This window comes from Xiphophorus maculatus, chromosome 1 (genome assembly GCF_002775205.1).
Source record: "Xiphophorus maculatus strain JP 163 A chromosome 1, X_maculatus-5.0-male, whole genome shotgun sequence".
In the NCBI taxonomy this organism is placed as follows: domain Eukaryota; kingdom Metazoa; phylum Chordata; class Actinopteri; order Cyprinodontiformes; family Poeciliidae; genus Xiphophorus; species Xiphophorus maculatus.
The window spans coordinates 8,826,527-8,853,288 of NC_036443.1; the positions used below are offsets into that span (position 1 = coordinate 8,826,527).

The window sequence follows — 26,762 nt, forward strand, 5'->3', positions numbered from 1 at the left end:
TGTAAAAAAAAAAAAAAAATCATCTATTCCAACCATATTTCTTATCTTTCAAGTCCCTTACGTAACTATGAACCATTTACTTAAAGTTGTAAAATTGCAAAAATAATAACAGAATTTTCCTACACTTTTCAATGTTCTATAATGTGTGTTGAAAACAAATACAACTTAGAATAGCAGTGAAGCTGGATTTAAAATGCAATTAATTTGCTTTATTTTGGGGCTTTTGTTAGGGCGGGTCATTTTCGACCCGTAGGACAAGGGGAGTAAACAGAATGTTAGGATTGTACAAGGGTTAACGAGGATGGAATTAAAAATATATAATTTTAAAGAGACATTCTGTTGACGGTAGAACAATAGGTGCCTCCATGCATTATGTGGGAGGCTGTGACTGACTGCTCCGCGAGGCCCCAGTAACCCAGTAAGTTAAATATTTAGAAAAAAACAATCATTTTGAAATTCAACTTTTAACTTCAACAAATTTGTAGCAAAATTCTTCAAATATATTCATAAAAACTAAAAGGATTGGTTTTATGTTTACAGTATTTCCCCATTGCTTTGAGTACTTTTATTACGTTAAATTGCCGCTAGGTGGGGCAAGAAGCTTTTTTTCCCCGATTCATTGAGGTTGTAGCTTAATTAACTGTAGGTTTAAACCTGTTAATCTGCTTGGCTTTGTGTAAACATTATTTTTGTTTTAAAATAACATGATGCCAGTAAAAAAAAAAACAAAAAAAAAACAAACAAAAAAAAAACATGTTTGGGTTTGATGCTAAAATTAGTGTTTTTATTGACACTGGGCTCTTGAAAAACACTACTGTTGCTTAAAATTTAAGGAAACTTTGGGTTTTGAGTATTTCTGGACTCAAGTAAAAATATAATAAATAGTCATTAGGGATAGGCCTTTGTAAACCGTTACTGTCATAAAGTTGTACTATTTGTGGTACTAAGAGTGTGTAATTAGAAATATATGAAATTGCACGCCTGCCTGAAAACAGACCGTGTTGATGGCTAAATTCACCAACATTACACATTTAGCTCTAGCAGCCAGCTAGCTAGCTGCAGCTCCTTTCCAGACGTGCCCGCGCAGGCGTGGCTCTTGGGCTCGTGCCTGCCACCCCTCCCCCCCCAGCACGGTGGCGGCGCGCTCCCGTGAACTAATTCATTGTATCAGACTGAGACAGGAGGAAGCAGCGACCGACTGGGCAGACTGGAGAGCCGCTTAGCTTCGAGAAATACTGAAAAACCCGACCGCTTGGCACATAAACTGAAGGTAAACTACTTTCTTGATTACATAATGTTTTAAATAAGACACTTATTTGGTGTTGCTTAGTTTAAAAGTTTAGAACATTAATTTGTAAAGTTGTCCTTGGTTTTGGGAGGCCAAGCCAGCGAGGCTAAATGCTAGCGCTGTTAGCTTGCCGTAGCTAAGTACTCTGCCCCCCACTGTCCGACCTCGGTTTCTGTGCTTCTTCCGCAGTCGCCACATTACTTGGTTTAAAAAAAAAAAAAAAAAAATTCAGAAATACGAAGACGGAAATGTATTACACATTTCACATACGGTCAATGGAGGTTTTAATGGGGGACTGCGAAAACTATGTCAGACTTAAAAACTGAGCCTCAAAGACTGGCCTTGATTTGCGAGCCGTAGCCAAACAATGAGGTCTTTTTTTTCTTCCCTCGGCTAATCAGGCGGCTTACCATCTCTCAATTGTTTGTCTTTTTTTTTGTAAATTTAGTTTCCAAAAAAATATGTAGGGACTATTGAGCTACACTTAAACAGCTAAGTTAGTTTAAACACTACATTCGCGTTAGAAGTAGTTTTTTTTGTGTGTGTGTGTAGATTTTGTGCCATATTAGTGAATAGACAGCATCTTTATTCAGCTAAATATATTCGGCATTTAAATATGTATTGTTTGTAATTAATGTAACCTTCACTAATAAGCGTATAAAATATATTGATATGCAAGTTTGATGTGTGTCGGGGCCACCCACCCATTCTTCCACTGCGGACACACTAGCCATCTGTTGCCTCTGTGATGACGCCATCTTTCTGGTGACCCACCCAGTGGCTTGCAGTTTACGAAAAAAAAGAAAAAAAGTTTGTTTTTTTTGACACTGGTAGCTCTCGGTGGGTATGCGCAGCTTTTCTTTTTCATTTTCCGTGACTTCCTCGTAGGGGTTTGCCGCCCTTCACGTCAGATGCCAGTTTTCTAACTGGTTAGATGTCTGATCACTCCGGTAATGACATCCTTCACGTTGTTTTTTTTTTCTCCATATTAATTCTCTCGTGTTTTGTGATTAAAAACTGCAACAGTCTTTGTTTTCCTTTCTCCATAACCATGTCTGCCAGTGGTATTTTAAATATGGATTGTATTTAATCTATGCATTTACTATTAATTATTTATCAAAGCATAAAATTACTTTATAGGACAAGTTGTATTATCCTACATAAATCAAAAGTTGAATTGTTAATTAAAAAGCCCAATTTTGCTGAAATAGCTTATTAAAATGTAATATATTTGTGGTTCTTGCCAGTGAGTGGCTTGTACAGCACATGAATATTGCTGTGGCTCTTTAGCTGTGCCTAAGACATGGGTGGGTGTGAGCAGGATTTCACTGCAGGGTTGTCATGCCGTCGACCTCAAAGCTGTTTAGTAAATTCATCTTTTCAGTTTCACCAAAGGAAGTCAGCCACCGTCCGCTGTAAACAGACGGCTGCTCAACGCCTTTAGTTTGGGGAAAAGATCCTCCAGTAAACAAAGGATAACACAGCTTAGACTATGCGTTCATGCTTTGTTGGGTATTGAGTGTAATTTCTCTGTAATACATTTTGGATAGCTTAAGCTCAGTTTCTGAAGCTTCGCTTACTTATTAAATGTTTTTTTTAATGCCGACACACTTTCCAAATAGTGGTTTCTTTAACTGTTTATTTTCATGTTAACTACATCCGCTCTTAGTTACACATATCAAGTATGACCCCAATAAGGCAACTTAATTTTGTTTGAACTGTGAGATGTTGAAAGATGATTTATAACATCACTGTTCTTATAAAAATCAATTTGAATTATTTTGATTTGTTGATATAATAAATTTGACAGGTTAAGAGACCACTAATTATCTGATTGTCTTGCTGCTGTTGTGGTGTCTGCGTTGATGATAGTTTAACATTGGTGTGACGCACCACATTGCAAACAGACGTAATTGTCTCTGCAGTGATTTGAAAGGATGTTTTTGTAATTTTCCAAGTTACCCGAGAACAGGATCAACCTGAATCACACAAATATAAAATGTTTGGTTTTCCTAGCTTTAAACTCTCACAACCACTGAAAAAATACTTTTTTTTAAAATGAAAGTATTAAATTGAAGACTTGTGTGATATGTGTGGCTATTCACCTAACATGTTATGATATTTGCAGATGTTCTTTCTAGCTAATTGTTGCTGTTTTACTTTAAAGTCTGGAGTAAAGTACACATACTGGGCACTGACTTCATCACACCTTATAGTGCAAGATAGCATCTTATTAACAGGCATTGTCTCAGATCGTTGTCCTTTCTTTTTCATCAACCTAAGAATAGAGGTCTATTTAAAGCACAAGTAGGCTGGACCCAATGATTGTCATTCCACAGGTTAACACTCAGTCCTGTTAGTCAGTTTGGTAATGAGATGTTGGGAACAAGTTTGGTTTTGTTTTCCATAACTTTCTAAAACACGAGAAGAACTTTTTGCAGAGTGATTTTTCATTCTTAAGAACTAAACAAATCAAGCAGCATTATTATACATTTTAATTACACATTCCAGTTTCATCTACACATAGTCCGTTTCCTAAACACTTATCAGGTGGTAAAAGCAAAGGACCTGCCAGGTTTCTGTCTAAGGCTGAAATATTTCTCAGCCTTAAATAGCAGCTAATTTTGTACTCTCACTGTGTGGGATATTTCCTGCCTGTAGATGCAACTTCATCCTGTGTAAAGGACAAGATGATGAATCATCGTGTAAAACGGTAGCTAGCTACTTTGGTAATGCACCAAGATCCGTATCATACAAGGCAGTAATGCCTGTGGGAAAGTGTTTCACTTCACACCTTTGCAACACCTCGGGTAGCTGTATTTTGATAAGTTGCTTTTGAAGCCTCTGGAGTCAGTTTGGTGGTTTGATGAGTTCACAAATATATTGATTGCATCATTGATTGTTGGTTTTTGTGGCTTTATTTTGATAAACTCCTAAACACTGTACTCTACTCGGTCCTTCTCTATTGGATATTATCCCTACTGAAAGAGTTGTGAAATCTTATAAGAAGAAATTTCTAATTAGATCTATCTAATTATCAGCTCAGTGTGTTTGAATAGGAATCAAATTATTTTGTTGGAAACTCTCTGCTCACAGTAGGACTGGCTGATTAATCAGATTTAATCAGTTAATCAAATTCTGATTCACTAAAGTCCTGCTCTTTAGAAAATCTGGGCTTTTTTCCCCCACCAAAGCAGTCAGCCTGCCCATGGCCTACCATTTCATTTTACAGTTTGAATTTGGTTGGACTTTGAATTCAGGTCAACTACCATGATGATTGAAATAAAGCAAGATTTTGAAAATGTTTCCTATCATTTGTAATTTCTTTTTAAGAAAAACAAAAGCAAGGGAGAAAAAATTAAAATCAGAATTCGTATGAAAAAAATTCAGAGATTTTGAGCCACATTGCCCAACCTTAGCTCATATGTCCATCTCAAAACTGTTGACTCGCCATTTTTACTTTCATTTCTTACACCCATAATCCTGCACCCTTCCTGATAGGTCACATGAACACAGTCCTTTAAAAAAAGGATTGGTCAACTGTGACTAGGAAGAAGCTTTAACGGTTATTGTTAAAACTTCTTCCTTTTTGTGGTCCAAGTTTTGCACAATAATTTTCCTTGCTGCTGGTGGGTTTTATTTTCTTTAGCCTTTATATATTTAATTGTTTATGCCCATCAAATTTACACACCAACTAGCAAATCTCATCCTTCCACTGAGAATCAGAAGCTGCTTTAGACAATCTGTGCTACGTCTCTTCCTCATAATTAAGTGCGGTAGCTTTAAAGACTCGGTGGAAGACACATAAAAAGCATTTGTTGAAAGCAGGTCACTTATATCTGTTTCCCCACTAGCAGTCTTATTCAAACACTGACCATAGACCGGCCTGCAGGCTGCAGCCGTCCCCATTTCGTTTTCTTTTTATCCTCCATCATAAAGGGAACGGTCGGATGTTATTTGACATTGCCGTCCTACTTAAGACTATTCATGAACCATTACAGCACCTCACAGGGCTTTGGTGCATCTGAGATGAAACCTGATGGGAACAGACTGAATGAAGTGTTAGCATCATAATCAACCCGGATGTTGTCACCAAATTCTTTGAATATGACTCATGAGCTTCTTTTTTTTTTGCTTTTTTTTGTCAGAGGCTAACAAAGGAGAGGCATTTGCATAGCTAGCTCTACAGATCCAACTAGCGTCTACTGTAAGCTGGTGAGTCAGAGAGCACAAGAGTTTTTAGGAAGTTATTTTTTTTTATCCAACAGACAACGAAGGCACAGATTTGGCACCATTGCAACAGTTTGTTTTCTATTAAATTAATCTCTGATGATTGAGGTGTATTTAATTTCCTCGTTGTGAATAAAGTAATTGTCCACACCCTTCTGTTTGTCAGAGATGAGTCTTATTTGTTTACCTGTAAGAATCTGTGTCATTTTTTGCCTGGACTTCCTTTAACTCAGTTGGCCACCTACACATTAGTGTTGGTCTGAATTACTGGAGCATTGGCTAAATGCGACTTCCTGGCAGCTCACATGTTCCTGCTTTGTGCTATGATTGTTTGATGGCGTGTGAGAACAGGAAGCTCCTGGTATTTAAAGATCTGGAACAATGTTTAGCCTTTAAAGCGTGATTCCAACCCGTCCATTGGGGCAAACTGACAACCACAGTCTTTGAGATGAACCAATCCTCTGACACAAAAAGTTTATGTTGACTGTTTTTTGGTCATTTATAGAGTGGTAAAACTTCAATTAAATATGTACAGTCAATACTTTAATTTGATATTGAATTATTTCCTCTCAGCCCAGGTTTACTGAACCTGAGGTTGTGAAAGCTGTTCTTGGTCTGTGTGGTTAAATGTGTTAAGCATGGTGTTGCATCTGCACTATGCAGGCCTGCACTAATTACACGTTCATCCCAGAGGGCAAAAATGTTTTATTTTCCTTCAGATGATGATGTTTTGCCTAACTGTACCTCTTTTCGTTGCTCTTCTCCAGGGATGGCAGCCATCCGTAAGAAGCTGGTGATAGTCGGCGATGGAGCTTGTGGGAAGACTTGTCTTCTTATCGTCTTCAGCAAGGACCAGTTCCCTGAGGTCTACGTTCCCACCGTGTTTGAGAACTATGTTGCTGACATCGAAGTGGACGGCAAACAGGTTGGACAATCTTCCTTTTTCATGGGGTGGCACCTTATTCACATAGTGGTTTTTGTATGATTACAGTAGGTTTTTCATTTCTCTGTGAATCTATCTAGATATAGATGTTTTATTTTATTTTTTTGTGAAACTGCCTGACACGACATCTCACTGGCCACAAATTTGGAAGTCCTGACCTAGTTCTTGGTTAATGGGATTCTGGGAAGCTGAGACAGAGTCTTTAGTGGCCGGTTAATTTTTAACCCTGTGTGCTGTAAAGGACAACACAAGCTACTTTATGTGGGTCAGATTTTTAGAACGGTCTTGATCCTGTCTGCCTCTTCTAATTGCATTCTGTTTGGTCGATTTGGGCTTATATAATTGAATCAAATTCTAACGGATATAAAGTTTTTCTGTTAAAATGAAAGCTAAAACTCCTTCCCTCTTCCTCTTTTTCCTTGTTCCCTTTTCTTAAAACATGTAGCCGTGTTCTCATGTTAATGATTGTTTGCGTCAGGTTGAGCTGGCTCTCTGGGACACGGCCGGTCAGGAGGACTACGACAGGCTGAGACCCCTCTCCTACCCAGACACTGACGTCATCCTCATGTGTTTCTCCATAGACAGCCCCGACAGCTTGGGTGAGTACAAAGCCACACAGGCATCCAGGCATAACATAAAAAAACTTAATGCTTCTTTTTTTGCTGTACACTTTCCTGTTTTTCCTATTTTCTTTAAAGGTGTTTGTAGATTGAAATTATTCAACTTTAGTTTTAGAGCTTCTTGAAAAGGAACATTTGACATTTTTTAAGTAGTCACACATTTTCCTGTTTTTTCTTTTCCAGATCTTCTAATCACACGTTGAAGTTATTATGATCCAATAATTTTTATAAGGTCAAATTAGATCATTAAGAATATCAGATAGCTGTTGCAATAAAAGGCATATATATAAAAATATTGTTTTTGTTGTTAATTGTAATTGTTTATTATTCTACAATACATCCTCCTACATTAAACACTACATAATCCGGTTATTTTTCTTTTGTCTTTAAAATGACAGAAAACATTCCTGAAAAATGGACCCCGGAGGTCAAACACTTCTGCCCCAACGTCCCTATAATCCTTGTAGGAAACAAGAAAGATCTACGTAATGATGAACACACGCGTCGAGAGCTGGCCAAGATGAAGCAGGTACCTCTTTTTATGGATTATTTCAAATTATTTAGGTCATTCTCTGAATATTTCAGCATTGTTTTGGGGTACCATGAGGCTCTCTGTTGGTATTTCAGCTATTTATGTGTATTGATATTTACAAAACATCTGAATTGGCCTGGTGGTAAGAATTCACACACAAATAGAAGGTGTCGAGATCTAAACGGTGTATGAAATTAAGCTTGTGGGTGTCACAATTGATGACAAAAATAGCTGAAAATCTTTTTTATCATACTGCAAATAAACTGTCAGTAAAGATAAGCAAATGGTAAATCACAAACATTTCTATTAATTGTATTTTATTGACATATTTAAGTACATTCTTCTTTACTATCCTATTCATGTGACCTGTAGCATAATTTGGACTGTCAAATTATGCTACAGTTTGAACATAGAACTAAAACTATGTCTAAAAATTATTCAGCTTAAAAATCAAGATGTTATTTTTACAAGAACCAAGTTTTCATTAGGTAAATCCTTTTCATTAAAATGTCAGTGATGGTGTCTTTATTTGGGAGCTGCTGTGCGTCGACTTGCTGATTATTCTATAGTGGTGAATAATTGTGTCTAAAGGGGAGGCTGGATCAAATAAATGGGAACTGTCTCCTTTGTTCATAATGAACGTGTGAAGCTGAACCCAACTCAATTCGTCTCCTCATCCCACAGGAACCAGTCAAGTCAGAGGAAGGCCGGGACATGGCCGGGCGCATCGCAGCCTTTGGTTATATGGAGTGTTCTGCGAAGACTAAGGATGGTGTACGGGAGGTGTTCGAGATGGCCACCAGGGCGGCGCTGCAGGCCCGCCGCGGAAAGAAGAGCAATAGATGTACACTGCTGTAAAACGGCAGACATAAATGGACTGTTTTTGCCCTGGGCTGTTCTGCCCGGGGATAGGGCTCAGTGGGGAAAGAGGGATCACTAGAACGAGAGGGAGGGGAGGGAAGGGGAAGAAAAGACTGCAGTACATGACTACCGCTGTAAACTGGCTGTTTGTTGGACTCTATTTACCCTGGGACTTGGGTTTAGGAAGGAAGGAGCACAGTAAATGACTGCCGCTGTAAACCATCAGGCTCTTCACCTGTGTGTGTTTCATTGGGGCAGGAGATTTACACCAGCTACCAGCTGACAGCTGGTTAGATTTGCTCTTTTTTGGCAAGCCACTGACACTGATTGAGATGATCGAGGAATCCCAGTCCGCTGTTAAAATCAGACTGGTAGACCTTTGTTTTAAGGAAGACCGAAGTTTAGTTGTTTTTGCCACAAGGGGTGAAGGGGAGCTATTCCTCCCCGAGTGCTCTAGGCTGCCGTTGGACCACAAAAGTTGCCATGACGAAGTAAACACCAAACCAGAGCAGCATCTCTTAGTTTTGCGTGATGGATTACTTGAACTTCCGTAAAAGTAGGCAAACACCAGTGGACTCTTATTAACAGGATCCTCCCACAAATAGCCTTCCAGCGTTCATCATGAGCTAGAAAATCGTCTCTAAGATCGGACATGAGCAGAGGCAACATGCTCACACCTCTTTGCCTCTCACTGTGTCTAATCCCACGCTTACACACTCCCAGAGACAAACATGCTGAGATTTAGTCTTGCTGAGATAATCCACAGGTCGCCTGATATCGAGCATTGATTGTAGATCAAATTTGATAATCTTATTTAAAACGAGTCATCACCAGATCCAAACAGTTAGATTTAGTCTTGCTGAGATAATCCACAGGTCGCCTGATATCGAGCATTGATTATAGATCAAATTTGATAATCTTATTTAAAACGAGTCATCACCAGATCTGGTCGTCAAGCTGTCGACTTCTTCTATTAGCAGCGTCCAAAAGATTAGTTGTGGCCACGCAAGGCAACCAAACGACTGCCTGCTCTGCTCCTGGTGCATCCACTTTGATCGGTGATCATTTGCATGCTCTTTTTCCATTTACCGGTAAATCGAGTCGCCCTGAATCAGTGGAAGTGGCAGAGGAATCGACGTCCCATTGGACGGCAGAGGTAGCTTTCTGCCCCGCATGGCGAGGCCTGAGCAGCTCCAATCCCTTCCTGTTCCACTTAGCTGACCGCTGGTGCTCACCTTGCCCTGACGTTTAGACCAGGACAAAGAACAAGGAGAGGGAGGGGGGGTAATACTGTTTACATGCACAAAAACTGATCCTCTTGTTTGAGATGAACAGTGAAATTCTTGTTTAGGCATGTAAAGAAAGAGATTGAACACACAGTAGAGGTAATTCTTTATTTTAATTATATTTTTAGAGGAAGTAAGGTGCCTCTGATGGACCCTTATTTACATATTCGAGTTCTGCTAGTAAACTATCTGCTTCGTCGGTGAAGCGGACAAACAAAAACACATTTATCTGGAAGATTTTCCACGGGAACGTCTCACTCATCGGGTTGGTCGACCAGATGGATTTTTGTGCAGGTAATCTTAAGTTGCTGTGCAGTGAAAGGATTAACCTCCTGCTGTTCGTTTTGGAATATTTTAAAGACGTTTTCTTAAAAGATGTATGGCCAGTTTTTATTTGGGTTAATAAACAGTTTATTTTTTAATGTCTAACTGGCAGATTCAGGGTCTCTTGGCAGCATTATACCCTCCTGTTCTTCTTCCTGGCCTACTGGGTGGAGCCTGTTCCAGAAACCAGTCTTGTGTTGTATTTGTATTTTATTTCCAGCTTTTTAAAAATAAGAAAGTCATAAACAATGTCTATCAGTATTTAAAAAAAAAAAAAATAGGAGGTGGAAGTCTTCGGGAATTATTTGTGTTATTGCTCGAGTTTCTTTGGCTTTTGTTTTTTTTGCCTTCTTGGCGCTTTACCAGAATTTTTCTGATGATTTACATTTGGTTGTAAGAAACTGTCAATCATCCCTGCCAAATGCTGTTGTTAGGCAGTCAGGAGAAAGGCTGGCCTCTCGGCTGCCTGTCTAGGGCATCGCCAGGGTCAGGAGTGCTGGCTTTTGAAAATTTTTTTTTTTTTTTTTTCTTTCCTGTTTGTTTTGCACACAAATGTGGCTGAAAAGACGGAGGAGCGCGGCGGCATAAATCGGCTCGACTCATAATGTAGAATTTTTATTTTATTTTTTTTTAAGATTTTACTCTTGATTTTTAAATCCTGATTTATTTTTTCTTGGATGCTGAAGCAGTGACGTAAACGAAAGAAACAAGAAAACCACGCTGTATGCAAAGTCTGTAAATATGAAATGTGGGGGTTTGTTCATACTAAACTATACACACGCACATGACTGGAAACTGTATTTGTAAACTAGCTTTGGTTTGTGTAATAAATTACTTTCTATAACACCCACCTTATGCTCGTTGTGGTTTTAAGGGGCTTTTTATGTAAATAAAACGTGTGAGGTATTCATTCTTGTGCTTCCTGGTTAGCTAATGGTCTATTTGAAGTTTATTACACCATAAAACGTTTTTCTGCCCAGTCGTAGACTGAATTGGCCGTTCATACAATCAAAAGCAGTAATTTCCTTTGTTCTATTGTATATTTCTAGTTCAGAAATATATTGCAATACATGTTAAATCATCCATTCAAACCAAATATAATGGTATCTGCTCTAAAATCAGAACTTTTAACCTCAGTCTAATTTTCCAATTGGCCACTGGAAGAATAGATTAGTGATTTAAAAAATAAAATATTTTTTTGGCTACAATAATTTAGCAATTTAGGAAAATACCTCAACTGTCAGAGTGGTGATCTTCTCAGAGTATAATTTCAGTTGAAAAAAGGATAACCTCGGAATGATGCACGGAATATATGAAAATAAAGTGGTGCTTAGCGAAAACATCAACTTTGCCTTTGAATACAACATACACAAAAAGAAATTAAGCTGCTGATTCAAAGAAAAAACTTTCTGCCAGATTTTGCTTTTGTGTTATTACAGTAGTCATGTTTCCACATTTTACCCAGTGTCAAAATAACACTGGGATTAATACAATATATTGCCATAAGTTTTGTGGCAATATACTGATCTCAGTGTTTAATGATAAAATGATTCCAATGTTTGATTTATTTCATATTAGTCAGACATTAGTCAGCTTTAAGAAGGTGGATTTTCAGAAAAAGATGTTCAGTCTCTGACCTGCAGCGAACAGCAGACATGAAGAGGATTCGTGGTCTGAGCGGAACAAGAGCTTCCACGCTCTGATACTCAGGAACACGGCTTCCTGCGCAGCAGCTTCCCGCAGCGAGACCTGTGCTGCTGTGAGCGTGGGAGGCTGCGGTGAGGCGGCTCCAGCCTGTGTGGGATGATCCTAGATGCCGAGTTGACATTCGAGGAGCTGCGAGTTTTCTCCAACATTGTGTGCAGCATTTTTGTTCAGCAGCATAACTTTCAAATATACAGCTCATATTCAGCTATACATTCACATTAGCTCTCTGTTGTTTCTGAAAAAGACTAGAGCTGTCTTTTTTTTTTCTTTTTTAATAAGCTAACATGATCTTGTAGGAAGAATCTCTACATAGTGTCATTTGCTTGCAGACTCACTTACATTAAAACCTATTTACGAGCCTGGCGGCGAGATAATGAGCTGGAGAAACTAAAATCTATTTGGTCTCCATGTCGGCTCTGGGAACAAGAGCACACAATAACAGGAAGAAAGGTGACAGTCAGTCTGATTGGTCTTAATGGGAGTAATAATGCCAAACCTCGAGGACTTATTAGAAAAGGGCTTGTGTAATTATAAAGGGGGTCCTTTGTGCTTCAAATTTCCTGTATTCTATGAGAATAAATAACACCATTTACAAATACAGCTATGTGAAAAAAACCAAACCATTAAGTATCACTTCCTTCAAAAGAAATCATGATTTTACACATATGGAAAAGAAAATAATTTAATTTCAGGCACATTAATTTTACTTACTAAGCAAAATATATCAACAAAAATGTATTCTGTGGAAAATGAACTCCGTCCTTACTTCTCAATGCTGCGTCTTACTCTTAATGTTTGAAATTACTTGCGTCGTCCGTTTCTGGTTTTTTGCAGACAGACTTTTAGGTTTTCTGGAAACGGACAGACCCGAGCTTGTTGGCGGCAGCTATGAATGTCTTTCCACTTGCAGACGATTTTCTAATGGACTCTAAAATCCCTTTGAAACCTCTTTAGAAGCAGCCACACTCTTCTTTGTGGAGGCCTCAGACAGCTCCTTTGATCGCACAACCTCACTTCAGCTTTCAGGAAGACACCAAACTACATCTCTGAGGTTTAAAGAGGGGAAGCCCCCTGTAAAATGTTGAAAACCTGAAATCTAACCGAGAGCACCTGATGTGGTGGGAACAAGTGTTTTAATTACTTCCACGCCACAAATAGTGGGTTTTTTTTATGACATTTTACACAGAAGTTTGTATAATATTTTCTTAAGCGGTTATAGCTCATTCATATCACTCAGTATAAATGAAGCTGACTTTAAACATCCATGTGATATGTTAGAAAAACATGGATGAAAAGTTTGTAGGAGGAGGGGTTTACCGGATTTAACCATGTACTTTAAAGACTAATTTGAACATGACACGAACACAGCAGAAGCTTTCATATTTATTTTATAGTTGCTCTGCTTTGGCATATTTTATAGATCGTTTTGCCACTTTGTACACAGGTTTACTTCTTATGTTTGCTTCATGTGACGTTCATTGTCAACTCTTTTGACTCCGTGTAGTATGTATGTTCTGTCTCCTTTTCAAAACTCAGAAACAACATTGCACATCCTCACTGTTATTTTTCCATCTCTGTTCTTATGTGAACATGTTTGTTTTTCTGTCTTTTGCACTGAACATTTGATTATAAGAATCATCAACATTTATTTAATACACATTTTGTACGTAGGGCAAATATGTGTCTCTTCTGTCACTACCTTGTACTTTGTCCTTTTCTCAAGAGAACAAAGATCCTCCTATGTAACATTTATTCATGTTGGAGATTAACAAACAAATTGGGATATTTAATCAACTCTTTTCACACGTAATCGATCTTTCTGGACCATTCTGTACTGATTTAGCCTTGACCTCTGCCAGACCTATAGAATTAAGAAATCATTCATTAGAAAAAGAACCAAACCAAAACAAAACAAAAAATTAAAAAGGCAACATCACATGCCACTATCTAACAAAATAGACAGAGTCCAGTCCGATCGCTATTGGACTGGACGTAAACTCCTCACTCCTCAGAACAACATCTGACGGACTGCAGGCTTCACGTACCTCAAGGTCAGTGTTGATCAAAAAGAACAATATGGCGTGTGTGTCACAGTCCCTGATCCTGTCAGGAAGATGTCCTGCGGACCACGCTGGAACTTTCTGAAGTGTCCTCGTCGGGGGCAAAACCAACATGGCATTTCAGAAAATTAGCATCACATCAGTCAGACAGTGTGATGGCGGTAACAGTGGTGGGGGTGTGAGACTGCTTTGCTGCTTCTGGACCTGGACGTCTTCACATACCGAATGGAAACATAAATTCTGCTCGCTAAAATACTGAGGGTTCATCAGCTTGTGACCTCAGAATTTAAGAGCACTTTACGTAAGGCGGGAGGAAAGTGATTCAAAGGACACCAGCAAGTCCACCTCTGAATGGCTCGAGAAAAAATAATATATAGAAAATTAAGGGTTTATTTGGGGCGACGGTGGGCGGGCGCTAGTCGAAACCTGTACTACAATCCGATTCAAATGCTTCCATGACCTTAAATGGGTGGTTTAAGGTTAACTCTTGTTCCCCAGAGTCACTTGCAACAAATTAGGCAGCTCTAGGTATGAAGGGGTTAAAAAACACTATTTTTGAAGAAGAGTAGGCCAAAGTTCATCCACAGTTCCATAAAATATAAATGTCTAGGGGTGATTACCTCCTCACACAGATTTGTAAAATGTTTTTTTTTTTTTCTTTTAATAGGTGAAATATTCTTTTGGATTTTTATTTATTTGCTTAGGTTTCCTCTGTCTGATATAAAACTTCTTGATTATCTGAAACATTTAAGAGTGACAAAAAAAACAAAAAAAAACACCCAAACTAAACAGAAGACATCTGTAAGAGACAAACACCTTTTTACGTTACAGCACGTCATTAAATGTTACAGTTTTAGCTTTCAGCTACTCAGGGGAATGACTATATCTACAGAGACACTAAGAACAAAACCCAACAGTGGAGAAGGAAGGAAGGAAGTCCGTCACTGCCTACTCCACCCAGAGCTGGTGGCAGGGCTTAATGTAAGACATAACGCTACTTCTGGTGCAACACTTGTGAAGAAATGAGCAAGAGAGAAGGAGGGACGGAGGGAGGGCTGCTGCGGGTGATGAGCGATCTTCCTCCCTCTTTCTTTTTCCCTCCCCGTGATTCAAAGCTCCTCACCCTCTGCTCCTCCGGCAGGCAGCCGGGGAAAACTAGCGCACCACGGCGTTCAGCTGCCGACTTTATATACTGCTCTATTTTTAGCCACTCACGAGTCCAACTATTTTTAACCAATATGAGCTCATGCCTGGCACCTCGTCCAATAGGATTAAAGATGGAAGCAGCTCTTGACCAATGGGAGGAACTAGAAGGAATGAGGGGGCGGGTTGCATAAGAGCCTATTAACTGAAGTGATACATCCAGCCAAAGAGGGGAACAAGAAAAAGAAGACAAGCGTCTCACTCTTTCACTTTTCTGAAGTACCGATGCATATACAGCTTGCGACCTACAGTCGGATTTATTTTAGACCCCCCCTTCCCACCGAATGTGACTTGCAACCCACTTAATTAATGCCATTTTTGATCAAAAACAAGTTTTCTTCTAAACGATTTCTACTATTACCTTTTGACTTTAATTCTGAAAAACATCACCCCTTTTTTGTGTCAAATGGGACTAACTAAATAAAAGAATATAGATAAATTAAAAAATATATATTATTATTTACATATTACGGAGAAGCTTAGAAAAAGAACACTTTCATACATAAACAGCGTAGATAAACACGTCCAAATAATCTGGTTAATTTGAACCCAATATAATCCTGTTCAGTTAAAATGCAGGTCAGAATTTAGTTTTAGATTCCATGTTTATTCTTTCCTCTCAACATCTTGTTATATAAAGACATTTCATAGTAGCCCTAACAAAATGTGTGTTTTAAGGTCCCTGCTTCAAGAGATATTATTGTAAAAAAATAAAATAAAATCAGACAGTAGAATACCACAGCAAAGCTTGTTAATAGAAAGCCTGGTGTTTGAGCAATAAATGTGTTATTTATTTTAAAATTTGAAGAATAAAATGAAAAGCGAGCTGAGTTTGAAGCGTCAGGTCTGAAGATAGTCATCTTTACAATAGAGGATCTTTGATTTTGACTTTCGACAGGCAGGACTGGCTTATCTGTCCTCTTGTCTGTCTGGCAAGTATTGTGTTTTGTTATGGTTTCGGACAGAGACTGTGACAGGGATTGCCCAGCGTTTTGAATCATCAGCAACACCCAACTATTCTGTTGATACCAAACTTTTATTTTTAGGTGTCCCGCACGGAAACTCAAGAAGTAGTGACTCATCTGTCTCAGTTCCTGACGCTGGATAAGTTCGCCCACCACACATAACATAATTTTTCAAAAAAAAAAACGATCATAAGACAAAAATAAAATTTCAATTTATGCATTTTTGCGAGACTGTGGCGTGACTTTTCTTCATATTCGTTTTTTCTTCTCTAAACTATCAGCTACCGGTTAGCCTCGAAAGCGCGCCCTCGTCAGTCGGCCGCGCTCCCGGACAAAAGGCTCCAGCGGGAGCGCGGACGGCGTTCAAAAAAAAAAAAAAAAAAAAAATCCCATCCTTCCAAAATACCCACTCCACCCTCTCCTAAATATCTATTGAAAAAAAAAAAAGCCACATAAAACTTTGTTTTGTTTTTTTAACTATGTGTCTACCCCTTTTAATTTGGAAATCGGATAAGACAGTCAATTTTTTTTTTCTTATTTATTTACTATCAAAGCTGTAACATGATTGTATAATTTTGTCTTACCATATGATAACGATTTTATGTATAGAAGTAATATAATAATGTTAAACCTTCAACCGCGATTGAGGGGTCTGGTCTTATGGTTTAAAATTTAACATTCATTATAATGCAGAAAACTGTTGTTTTGATTGCAAGATGGAACAATGCACGCCAGTTATTTGTTAGTGCTGGAGAACCCACCTGTCGCATTATGTTGTGCATCCTGATGTACAGTTGTACATCCGGATTGTGTCTGAATGACCCTGCATTCAGCTCAGTTAGATTTTTATTCAAACTTGTGGAATCATTGGTGTTTTTTGTTCATTTTATTACAGACACACATGGTCCACAGGAAGAAAAATTATGAAATTCATAGTCTCACACAGCTACATAAAAACTAAACTATAACCTCACAGCACGCAAAAACAATATATTATGTATATTACGTATATACACATAACCTGCATCTTAACTCGAGTCGAGCAAATCTCAATCTCGTTGTAATCTGTTGATGACAATGACAAATAAATCTTATCTTATCTTATCAATAACTAAATTGCGTTGAAATATTTACTTTAATTGGGCTCTTTTGGTTCATAATATTTTAAAGTTCGCAAGAATTGACATGATATTAAAAGCACCATATAAAGGTCAAAAGTAAGGCGGCGAAAACTGTCACTCAGCCCGGAAAAAAAATATCCGCATAAAAAAAACATCGTCTTGTTGCCACTGAAATGAAAAACTGTCTCAGACTGACCTCCAGCGGCGGAAATATCTAATTACAATACAAATAAAGCCGGGCTTTACAAACATTTATATATATATATATATATATATATATATATATATATATATATATATATATATATATATATATATATATATATATATATATATATATATATATATATATATATATATATATATATATATATATATATATATAACACTTCCTGTTCTTCTTTAATTTCATTTTGTAACCCGTCTTTATTTCAAGCTTTGTAGTCGTAGATTTCTTTGATATTTTTTATTTTTTGTAAAATTAAAGAAACGAGCAATATGACACTTCAAACGCAAATGTTGCAGTATCGCGAGATCTTATTGAATCAGAACGCCTGAGTGCAGCGGTTTTAATCAGCGCTAGATGGCAGCACTGTCTTGTGGTGGAGCTTCAGTTGACAACGACTCGAAACTAGTAAGTTTATGTTTTTATATGATTTACTTACCTTGTAGGGAGCTGATGTTTGTGCTAACAAAATATGTCTATCACAGTGGGTCAGTTTAGCAAATAGTCCCGCTGTTACATTTAGCTCTGTAGGATACGTCTTATTTTGCTCTTAAGGAAATCGTTTTCGTTCATAAAGTGAGCATATATTTTGATAGGTTTCTCTCATATGAAAATATTATAAGAAAATATTATGAGACCATAGTAGGCAAAGTGTATTGTTTCTATTCATATCATATGAGGAAAAACTGGCAATCCTAATATATCTAATCATATTTTACAGGAAAATTGTGAAGAATGTCTGGTTAGAAGGTTTATATGGAAGAAAAGGACATGAATCTGACTGTAGATGTTGTATGGGTTGTATCCATCCATCCATCCATCCATCCATCCATCCATCCATCCATCCATCCATCCATCCATCCATCCATCCATCCATCCATCCATCCATCCATCCATCTGCCAACCAAGTCCTCCTTCCATACTCTGTTTTTTTTTAGAGGTTTCATATTTAAAGCTGGTCTACTGCAAAATTATCTGCTATTGTTTGCGGCAGACTATTGTAATTATGCTTTAAATGCTTGTTTGGGTCTGAAAAATAAGTAATATGCAAGAAAAAAATGTAATCTGTAAAGCATTAATTTGTGCAAATAAAATCTCAACAGATACAAGGAGAGAAAAAGACATATCTATCTCTACAAACAAACTCCAGACATCTGCTGATCACAGACAAGTTCATTTGAGACGTGTAAATAAGTCAGTAGGTCCGTGTTTCAGTATTAGTTTGTTTGTGGGAAAAAAAATGACATTTGAATGTATGTAGCCATGATAAGAAAGTCCATCCAGGCTTCCATCGGAAAAGGGTGCTAAAACGAGCATCTGTGTTGTGATGGGGGTGCATCAGTTACCATGGGTAACTTGCAAATGCATGAAGGAATCACTCATGCATATCCATATTTGTTTTTGGCAGACTTTGTAAGCTTTGGATAGACAAATGCTACTCTAAATGTGGCATCTTTCTATCGTTTTGTAGCTGTAGTCAGATTCAATGCGGCATAATTCAAAAAAACATTGCTTCATAGACCCACTCTGTCTGTGGTTGATTGGCCATGCCTGCCATCCATTGTTGGCCTCCTATTTAAATATAAGACACAGCACAAAGAAGATATTGAAAGACCAACAGTGGGCTGCTCAGCTGCTGAAATCTATCATTGTGCAATAATCTTAATGTTTCTTGCTAATTCAGCAATTATCGTCCAATGTTACAAAAACTAAATCATGTGCTTCAGTGGTCCCCAACCCAATGCGCAATGTCCTGCATGTTTTAGATGTTTCCCACTCCAGGTCACCTGTGTCAAATGATTGCATTATCTCAATATTATGCCCCAAATTTCTGTGGAAGTCTGTTATTGTTAATCACATTTAGGCCAGGTGCGCAGATGGAGGGAAGCACCTAAAATATAAGAAAAACAGTAAAGAGCAGGGTTTGGGGCCTCTGAAGTACATAATAGATGTAGAATAGAATTGAACATGATTGTGCATGAAAACAGCAATTGACAAGACATGGAAAATCTGCAAATGACAACAGGGATGTCAACACTTATTGAGTATGTTGAGATTATAACACCTCACTGCTCCTGGGAGGAAGGATCTGTGGTAATGCAATTTTTTGCATGTAGGATGTCACGGAAGGGCTCTCTAGTTCAGTAACAACTTTATGCATAGAGTGGAAAACCATGTCTGATGATGATGGATATTTTTTTGTCTCCCACCACCCACTCTGGGACAAGGGGGAATCCTGTGATGAAAATGAATAATAATATAACTTTGTTCATGTTCATATTATAGTAAAGATCAAATAAAAATTACGGATTTATTTGTAACTTTTAAGCTTAGTTGGATTTATCAGTTGCATATTAATCAAATAATACATCAAGAATATTACTAATAGAGATATTTTCCATAAAGAACCATCGTGCCAGTAATTGAGAACTGTGAATTGGTCATGTTAGGTCAGAAAACAAACAGAACAACAAGATGGCATTGCGTACTCATTAACTGCTCCATTCTCCCTTTATGTAGGAAACACAGGGAATCTACCAGAGCTAATGGAAGTGAGTGCGTATGTTTATGTGGTTCTAAGAAAAAAGCCACGGCAGGATCTGAGACTTGTCACAGCGGGAACAAAAGCTACAGCTCAAACGCTAATTAACTAATTTAGGTCACTTGTTTGACCAGAACCAGAGGCTTTCTGTCCGTGCTCACTGGACATTCATTTATTGTAATTAACAAGCCGACTGATGATGTTGGCATCGAGCTTCAAATTATCCCGTTAATGGCCTGCGAGTTTAGGAGGTCTCTGTCTGTCTGTTAGGGCCATTTCACAAAGAGGAACGTCACACGGAGTGTTTTATTTTTTAATCTCTCAACCCTTTGATTTTTGATTCTGATAGGAGCAGGAACAGTCTGCAGATTGCTGCTGTTGAGTGGATGGCTAAATTTTGCTATTAGGGTTCTGATTTAAAGCATTATATTTTATGAGGTTCTTCTACAAAAGCTGCTCGTGGTTATGGCCAATAAGAGGACTGAAAAAGATGTTCAAGAAGCAGCGCCTAATGATTCTTTGACTCAGATGTTGAAGTAATCACTCCAGTGCCCAATGTTTCTCAAAATGCTATATATTTGCGTTATTGCACATCTCTCCTCAGAATAGTTCAGACAGCAATAACAAACTAGAATAACAAGAAGTTTTTGAACAAGGCATTACCTGCATTGACTGAGAAGATGTTCATGGCTTTTATTAACAGGTGCAAAGTTCCTGCATGGTCTGCAAAGGTTTGGGAAAGTGTGCAGTTTGATTTTAGCGCTCAGCACCATATTCTCCATAAATTATAGCTGCACGCTGCAGCGACGGTGACCAGCCAGTCAGTCTTTTCTTGATCAGGGAACCCATTGTTCCTGAGCATGGCCAGTTACCGGTAACAACACTCTTCAGGGTGAACACTGTTACTGAGGGAGGGAGATTCAACATTAGCTATTATCTGTACCAGTAAAAGTGTTTTAACAAGCTAGTTTTTAACGAGGTTTGATTTTCCAAAGCATGTCTGCGCTTCACTCAGGCTGTGAGAGAGGGAGTACCTTTCAGCAGATAACTAACCTGGTCATTGCCTTCCTTTGCAATTCTGCTCTAGTCTCCCTTCAGTGTTTGGACTGGGCTTTTTCCCATTGAGCTGGACTTTCCTGGTAGAACGTCAACTAGCGAGCAGAAGAAGTTGTGTGTGATTAATGTTAACAGCCGCCTTGTTTGGCTAGCCACTTCTCTCTTCGCAGCGGAGGGCGGTTGTTTATAGTGCAGGCCCTTTCCGGTGAGCTTCAAAGCATCAAACTGATGCATCACATACCTCACAGCCAAATGTTGGCGATTGGGTAAAATTCAAAGCTTCAGCAGAGTCTACATCTCTATCAAGCAGTTGTTTCTCAATAAATGAGGGTCCAGTTTTTGTGATAGTACATACTCTGAGTACGAAACAAATTATAGAACAAGGGACTGGTTTTTACTGGGATAGCAGATAACGGGCTGAAAGAATTACAGCACAGGTGTTTTCCAGTTTGTTTTCAGTCTGTGTTAAGGAACAAGTTGGATGTAAAAACTCTGAGGCATGAAAAGAAATTTAAATTAACTTTACACTGTTTATTCATACATGGAGTTTCCATTTTTCAGTTTATTGCGTTGAGCTTACAGCAGATATTTTCCCGTGAATCCATAAATATCATAAACGACTCAGTTCTTGAACTCTGCCAGTCTTTTATTGTCACTAGGTGTTATTAATAAATCTCGCTGGTAATATTGTGTTTTACTCCCGTTTCCACTGCTGCTGGTGCAGGTCAGAACCGGGATTATATGACAAATAATTTTAAAGCATTTACCCACATTTTGTGCTATTTAAAGCTGTGTTAATAAAGCAGAATGGTGCCATTAGGGTTCACAGGCATCTATTGCAGCGATACTGAGATACTTAAGAGCTTTTGTGTAGTTAAACTATTTTCATGGACCCTCAAAGCAGAGGGAGGATGAAACATTTACTGCCTGAAAGCTTTTTGGTGACACAGTGATGTGGCTCTGAGTTGGCTCTCTGGTTGTGGTAAACCAATCCAGCTCTCTTATAAAACCAGTTAATAACTGGTTGAGGCACCAGCCCTGGTTTAGTACCAGAACTGCTTTGTTGGAAATGACACACAGACTGTGTGAGGTCATCTATGCCCTTATTATAAATAATGGATGACTTCTTATGGCAAAAAAAGTAGTTTTAGCACAGTTTTATATCGTCTTGTATTAGTTTTTTGTTTTTTTAAACCCTTCTCTTATGTTCGTTTCTAGGGTACAGCAATAATGTCCGTGGGTCAATTTGACCCAGGGAGTGTTTAATCATGCAATAGTGTCAGAAACCAAAATATTTTTGTATCTGATTATTAACTCCAATACTAACCATTTCAATCAATATTTATGCAATGACGTTTGTTTATTTCTCAGAAATTAAGGATCAATGACGACAACCTGCTCATCTACTCATTTGGACATAAAAAATGGAATTTACATTTTTAATGTCCACTGATAAAAACCTAGACACACAAAAAAACTATAATTTCCTTGAAATTGATCTTTGGTAAATTTTTTTATATTACACTTTTTTTTCAGTGGGTGATCTTTATAATTGAACTTGAGACACGCATACTGTTGAAGGTCAAATTGACCCGCTGAACAATATCAAGATAAATGAGTCATGCAGAGAGTATTTATGTTTTCCTCCACTTCTGTTGCGTGTCACTCAGTGTGGGTGGAGTTTGCCCACAAGAACAGAAAAGATTCCCATAAAAAGTTGTGCGAACATCTGCTTTCTCGCAGTTTCCTAGTGAAGTAAAGAGAATAGTGAGAAAGTGTGTGGTGTGCTGTGTTTGTGTGTGTGTGGTCAAATATGGTTCATAGCTGCAAGGAAACATATAGAATTGTAGAATTGGACATTTTTTAAAATCTTTTTTTTGCACTTCAACTTGAGTGCGGGGTCAAATTGACCCAAACAGTATCTATGTAAAAAGTAGACGCGGGGGGTTTGAAAATGTGTAAAATGAATACATTTTAAATTTATATGTAGAGTGCACCTATTAAGACAAATAGAAAAAGTTTCATGTAAAAAAAAAAAACTTCCAACTATTTAAAAAAAATTTTAAACTTTAAAACGGGTCAATTTGACCCGTAACATAACAGGAGGGTTAAAGATAAATCAGATTGTCAGTAACAGTTCAAAGTTTTATAAAAACTTTGGCAACAGAACACATTGCTTCATAATTAATTTACGTGTTTTAATTTTTTTTTTTTTTTTATCTGGGGACTGGGAACTTTTGAGCAATCCTAGAATCATTAGCTTGCATTGTACAGAGAACAGCAACTCTGTAAATTAGACAAAACTACGCCAACGTCTCAAACAGATGATTGACTTTAACTGAACTGTAATTGAGGTTTTTCCTCATTACTGCAAACACAATCATTTAATCTTAATTACCAAAACAAGCAGCTGCAGAAACATCCTAGAGGTCACTTTTAAAGCAGCAAGCTTCTTCCCAGGGGGAACGTTGGTTAGTCTGTACGACAATGTGGCAACAAATTCCTCTCTACACCAGTTTGATTGTTTCATTAACAAGCAGATTTAGTCACACTTATTTAAAGCAAAGTGAAATATCAACTAAGGTATGAAAACATAAGATTAGATGACAGTAATTGCATTAATCACATATTTAAATAGGTTCATCGGGGGTGGCGGGAAACTGCTCTAATTACCCAATAAAAACAACCCTGCAAAATAAATCATTCACAAATCCCCAAAATCCTCAGAGGGAGCATCGACTTCATTTGCACGCAACCCAAATTCATTATTTATTCCGGGGAGCGAATAAATTGTCCCCACCAGCCCGTAATTGAACTTCAGCTGGTGAAAAATTCAGCCCGCGCACACTTACCCCAGTGAGCTGGTATCTGAAGAAAACAAGAGAAACAGAGAGAAGTTTTAATGAATGCATGTGGGCTAGGAGTGGAAAGACATAATGAGAAACATAGTGTGGAGCTGAAAGAAAGGAGGGTTGTTTTAGAAAAGATCTGGAGGTTTTGCACTGCAGGTTTCCTGCTGTAATTATAAAGCAACTCCTGAGTTTTGTTTTAGTTTTACTTAAAAACTTGCAAACCAACAGTGATTGTTGAGGCAGCAATTATCTTCCATTTCCCATGAGAGCAAAACATGTTGCACACAACTCTGTTGTGTCTGACGGAGCCGTAGCCATATAACAAACTTAGAGTTTACTGAATTTGTCTTGTTTTGCATCTCTAAATCATTCTTAGAGTCTTATTCCAAGCTATTAGATTTATACACCTTATAATAAACAACACACTGAGGAACAAACAATATTACAAGTGAGAGGTTGGGGGGATAAAAGCAGTGGGGAGGACGTGAATAATGATGAAAACTGATTTGTCTGTCTCATTTCCACTTCAACTAGGTTTTCCCAGAACACTGAATAGCCAAGCTCGTCCACATTTGTGTGTGTGTGTTGGGGTGAGTGCGCGGGGGTGCGCGTGTGTGCTGGGTGGTCACGAAGATCTGGGATCTCTTCATTCTCCGCCTTCCACAGAGAGAAAGAGAAAAGCACATGCAGAGGGGAGCTGGGGCAACACATGAACAGCAGAGAGCTGTCAAGCTGCGAGGAGGCAGCGGAGAGACGCCTCAGCCTTTTCTTGGAATACATTCTCCTCTTCATCTCTGAAGCCCACACGCGCATGTAAACTCACAAACACACAGACGGGGAGTGGGTGACGCTCGTAGAAGAAGGAGGGAATTATTTTATGGATCTGGATGGAGGGGAGGCGAACACACTTGGACTGTTAAAAGACTGTTTTGGATTTAGTGTCTTAGAGACTTCAACTCCTCACAGATTCAAACTTTGTTTTATTTTGCGAGGCGTGTCAGTGGTTTTAGAGTGCAGCACTTGGTTCGGGAAGGAGACTCTGGAGCTGAGTGAGTTGTCTGAATCTGCCAGGTTACCGCTCAGTGTGCATGATGAGGAGGAAGATGTGTTGGCTGCTGACAGCGGTCCTGCTGGCCCACCTTGGAGGCGCTCTGACGGGAGCGTGGCGAGCAGCTCAACCAAGGCTGCAGTTTACACACTCCGGTAAGAGGAAACATGTGCTCTGAGTTTGTATGATGTGACTGTCTTGTATTCAGACACTATTTGTTACTTTCACTATTCTTTCATCCTTTTAGTTTTTAATCTCCTGTTGATACCCACATATTGATCTAGTAGTAGAGAAATCACTTCTTGATTTTCTTTCTGTTTTGCATTGTTAAATTATTATGTCTGGTTTCAGTATGAAAATGTGTCTGAGGTCCTCACCACCACACCTTCTTCTCTCAACTCACGGTCTCTCCAGACTTGTGAATTGTAATCACTTGATGACTTTAAGTGGTTTGAGATGCAATGAAAGAAAAATGTATACATGCTTTTTGGTTTATTTTGTATTTTGTAAGATTGTTCTTATTGCTGTTGGAAAACTGAAATAAAACTGATATAGGGGAGAAGCATAGCTCATATTAAAATAGTTGTTAAACCATTTTGTAGATGGAAAAAATGAATCAGGAAATGGGTTAAGCTGAATAAACCCAGCTTTTGATGCACTAGTTTAAGGTTAACCTTAGATTCTGTGTCTTCACTGATTACTATTGCAGGCTTGGTAATAATTTTATTGCTCATTTATGCACCAGCGTGGCTAAGCTAAGTTAGTGAAATAAACAAACTGAGTGGCTTTAGCTTTGGGTCAGTTTGCCATTTAACAGCCTGATTTCACGCCCATAAGTTGTCATTTTGTCCTTTCCTTCATCCATTTTATACCTGTTAACAAACCATTTCATACCTATATGGGGAGCTGCACAGTCTATTAAATCGTAATCATCATTGTAAATTATGAGTGTGAAAATTGCAGTTCATGTGGATGAAATGTTGGATAAAATATTATATTGACGTTGCTAAGCATTCATACTCTGCATATTAACAACACATTTTGACAGTTTGATGGACTCTCACTGCCCTCAATGGCAACAACAGATGTATATCTTTAACTGCTGAGGTGCTGTAGCTTATGGAGTATTAGAGGCATTCTGCATTGTTAAAGAAAAGTGTCAGGACAATGGTGAGTCAATGTATTTGATATTTCTATAGCAAGTTTTTTTGCAACCTTATCTCAATTTAAAAAATTCCTGGTGCTGTGTATCCCTGCTATGCATCATAGGATGGAATATCTGAGCATTTTTATAGTCAAGTATTTTTATGAATTAAAGTAACAATTCTCAAATGTTGCATATACTTTAATTTTACAAAAACTTAGTATTACACCATAATTCCATTTAGTTCTGTTCTGATCCCTGTTTGTGTTGATTGACCCTATGAATATAAGACCCCCAGATGTAGCTTATTAAAAGCTTTAAGCTGCCTTTTGCTCGTATATTTTCTGTTTCAGAGTCATACAATCACTTTTCCTTGCCATATAAACAATCAGTAGATTATAGAAAATTACTTAACTTGAATGCAAGTCACCCAGCATTCCACATCATGCTGGGTGACTTGGTGTCCCATGGGACACAGACACATTTCCTACCTGCCTTTTGTTTGCTAGTTTCTTGGTAAACAATCTGTTTCTGACACATCCCAATCAGTATTATTAAAAACCACACAAAAAGGACATTTATCCTGTAATTGCAGATTCTTTTGTGTGTCATCAGAACAACAAAGTTTTCCTAAACCAAGATTGTAGCTGCAAGTTTCCAATAGGGAATCATTTTGTTGCTTTTAAATTTATTTCCTCTTGGTCTTTTGCCAACATCTTTGAAATATTCTTTGCCGTATAACTTTCGCAACCAA

The 26,762-nt window shown here is 38.2% G+C and overlaps 2 protein-coding genes across 2 annotated transcripts in view; both read left to right on the forward strand.

Moving 5' to 3' along the window:
- Positions 1–1,162: 1,162 nt before the first annotated feature.
- LOC102225527 (rho-related GTP-binding protein RhoA-B-like) lies at positions 1,163–10,934 on the forward strand. The gene is made up of 5 exons (XM_005800133.3): positions 1,163–1,270; positions 6,286–6,443; positions 6,940–7,060; positions 7,480–7,610; positions 8,298–10,934. The coding sequence occupies exons 2-5, from the start codon at positions 6,288–6,290 to the stop codon at positions 8,469–8,471; spliced, it is 582 nt and encodes a 193-aa protein (XP_005800190.1). The 5' UTR covers positions 1,163–1,270; positions 6,286–6,287; the 3' UTR covers positions 8,472–10,934.
- A 13,554-nt stretch (positions 10,935–24,488) lies between these two features.
- The window catches only part of LOC102225267 (semaphorin-3A-like), a 66,824-nt gene continuing 64,550 nt past the window's right edge, over positions 24,489–26,762 (forward strand). The window contains exon 1 of the mRNA XM_005800132.2: positions 24,489–25,019. Within this exon, the coding sequence (XP_005800189.1) occupies positions 24,905–25,019 (115 nt within the window). The 5' untranslated portion in view covers positions 24,489–24,904. The remainder of the gene's footprint in view (positions 25,020–26,762) is intronic.

What these genes read in the sequence shown, in the direction of transcription:
- LOC102225527 (XM_005800133.3), top strand. Translation starts at nt 6,288, where the DNA reads ATGGCAGCCATCCGTAAGAAGCTGGTGATAGTCGGCGATGGAGCTTGT. An exon ending in TCGAAGTGGACGGCAAACAG is followed by an intron (nt 6,444 to 6,939) that starts GTTGGACAATCT and finishes TGTTTGCGTCAG; the next exon opens with GTTGAGCTGGCTCTCTGGGA. An exon ending in AGCTGGCCAAGATGAAGCAG is followed by an intron (nt 7,611 to 8,297) that starts GTACCTCTTTTT and finishes CTCATCCCACAG; the next exon opens with GAACCAGTCAAGTCAGAGGA.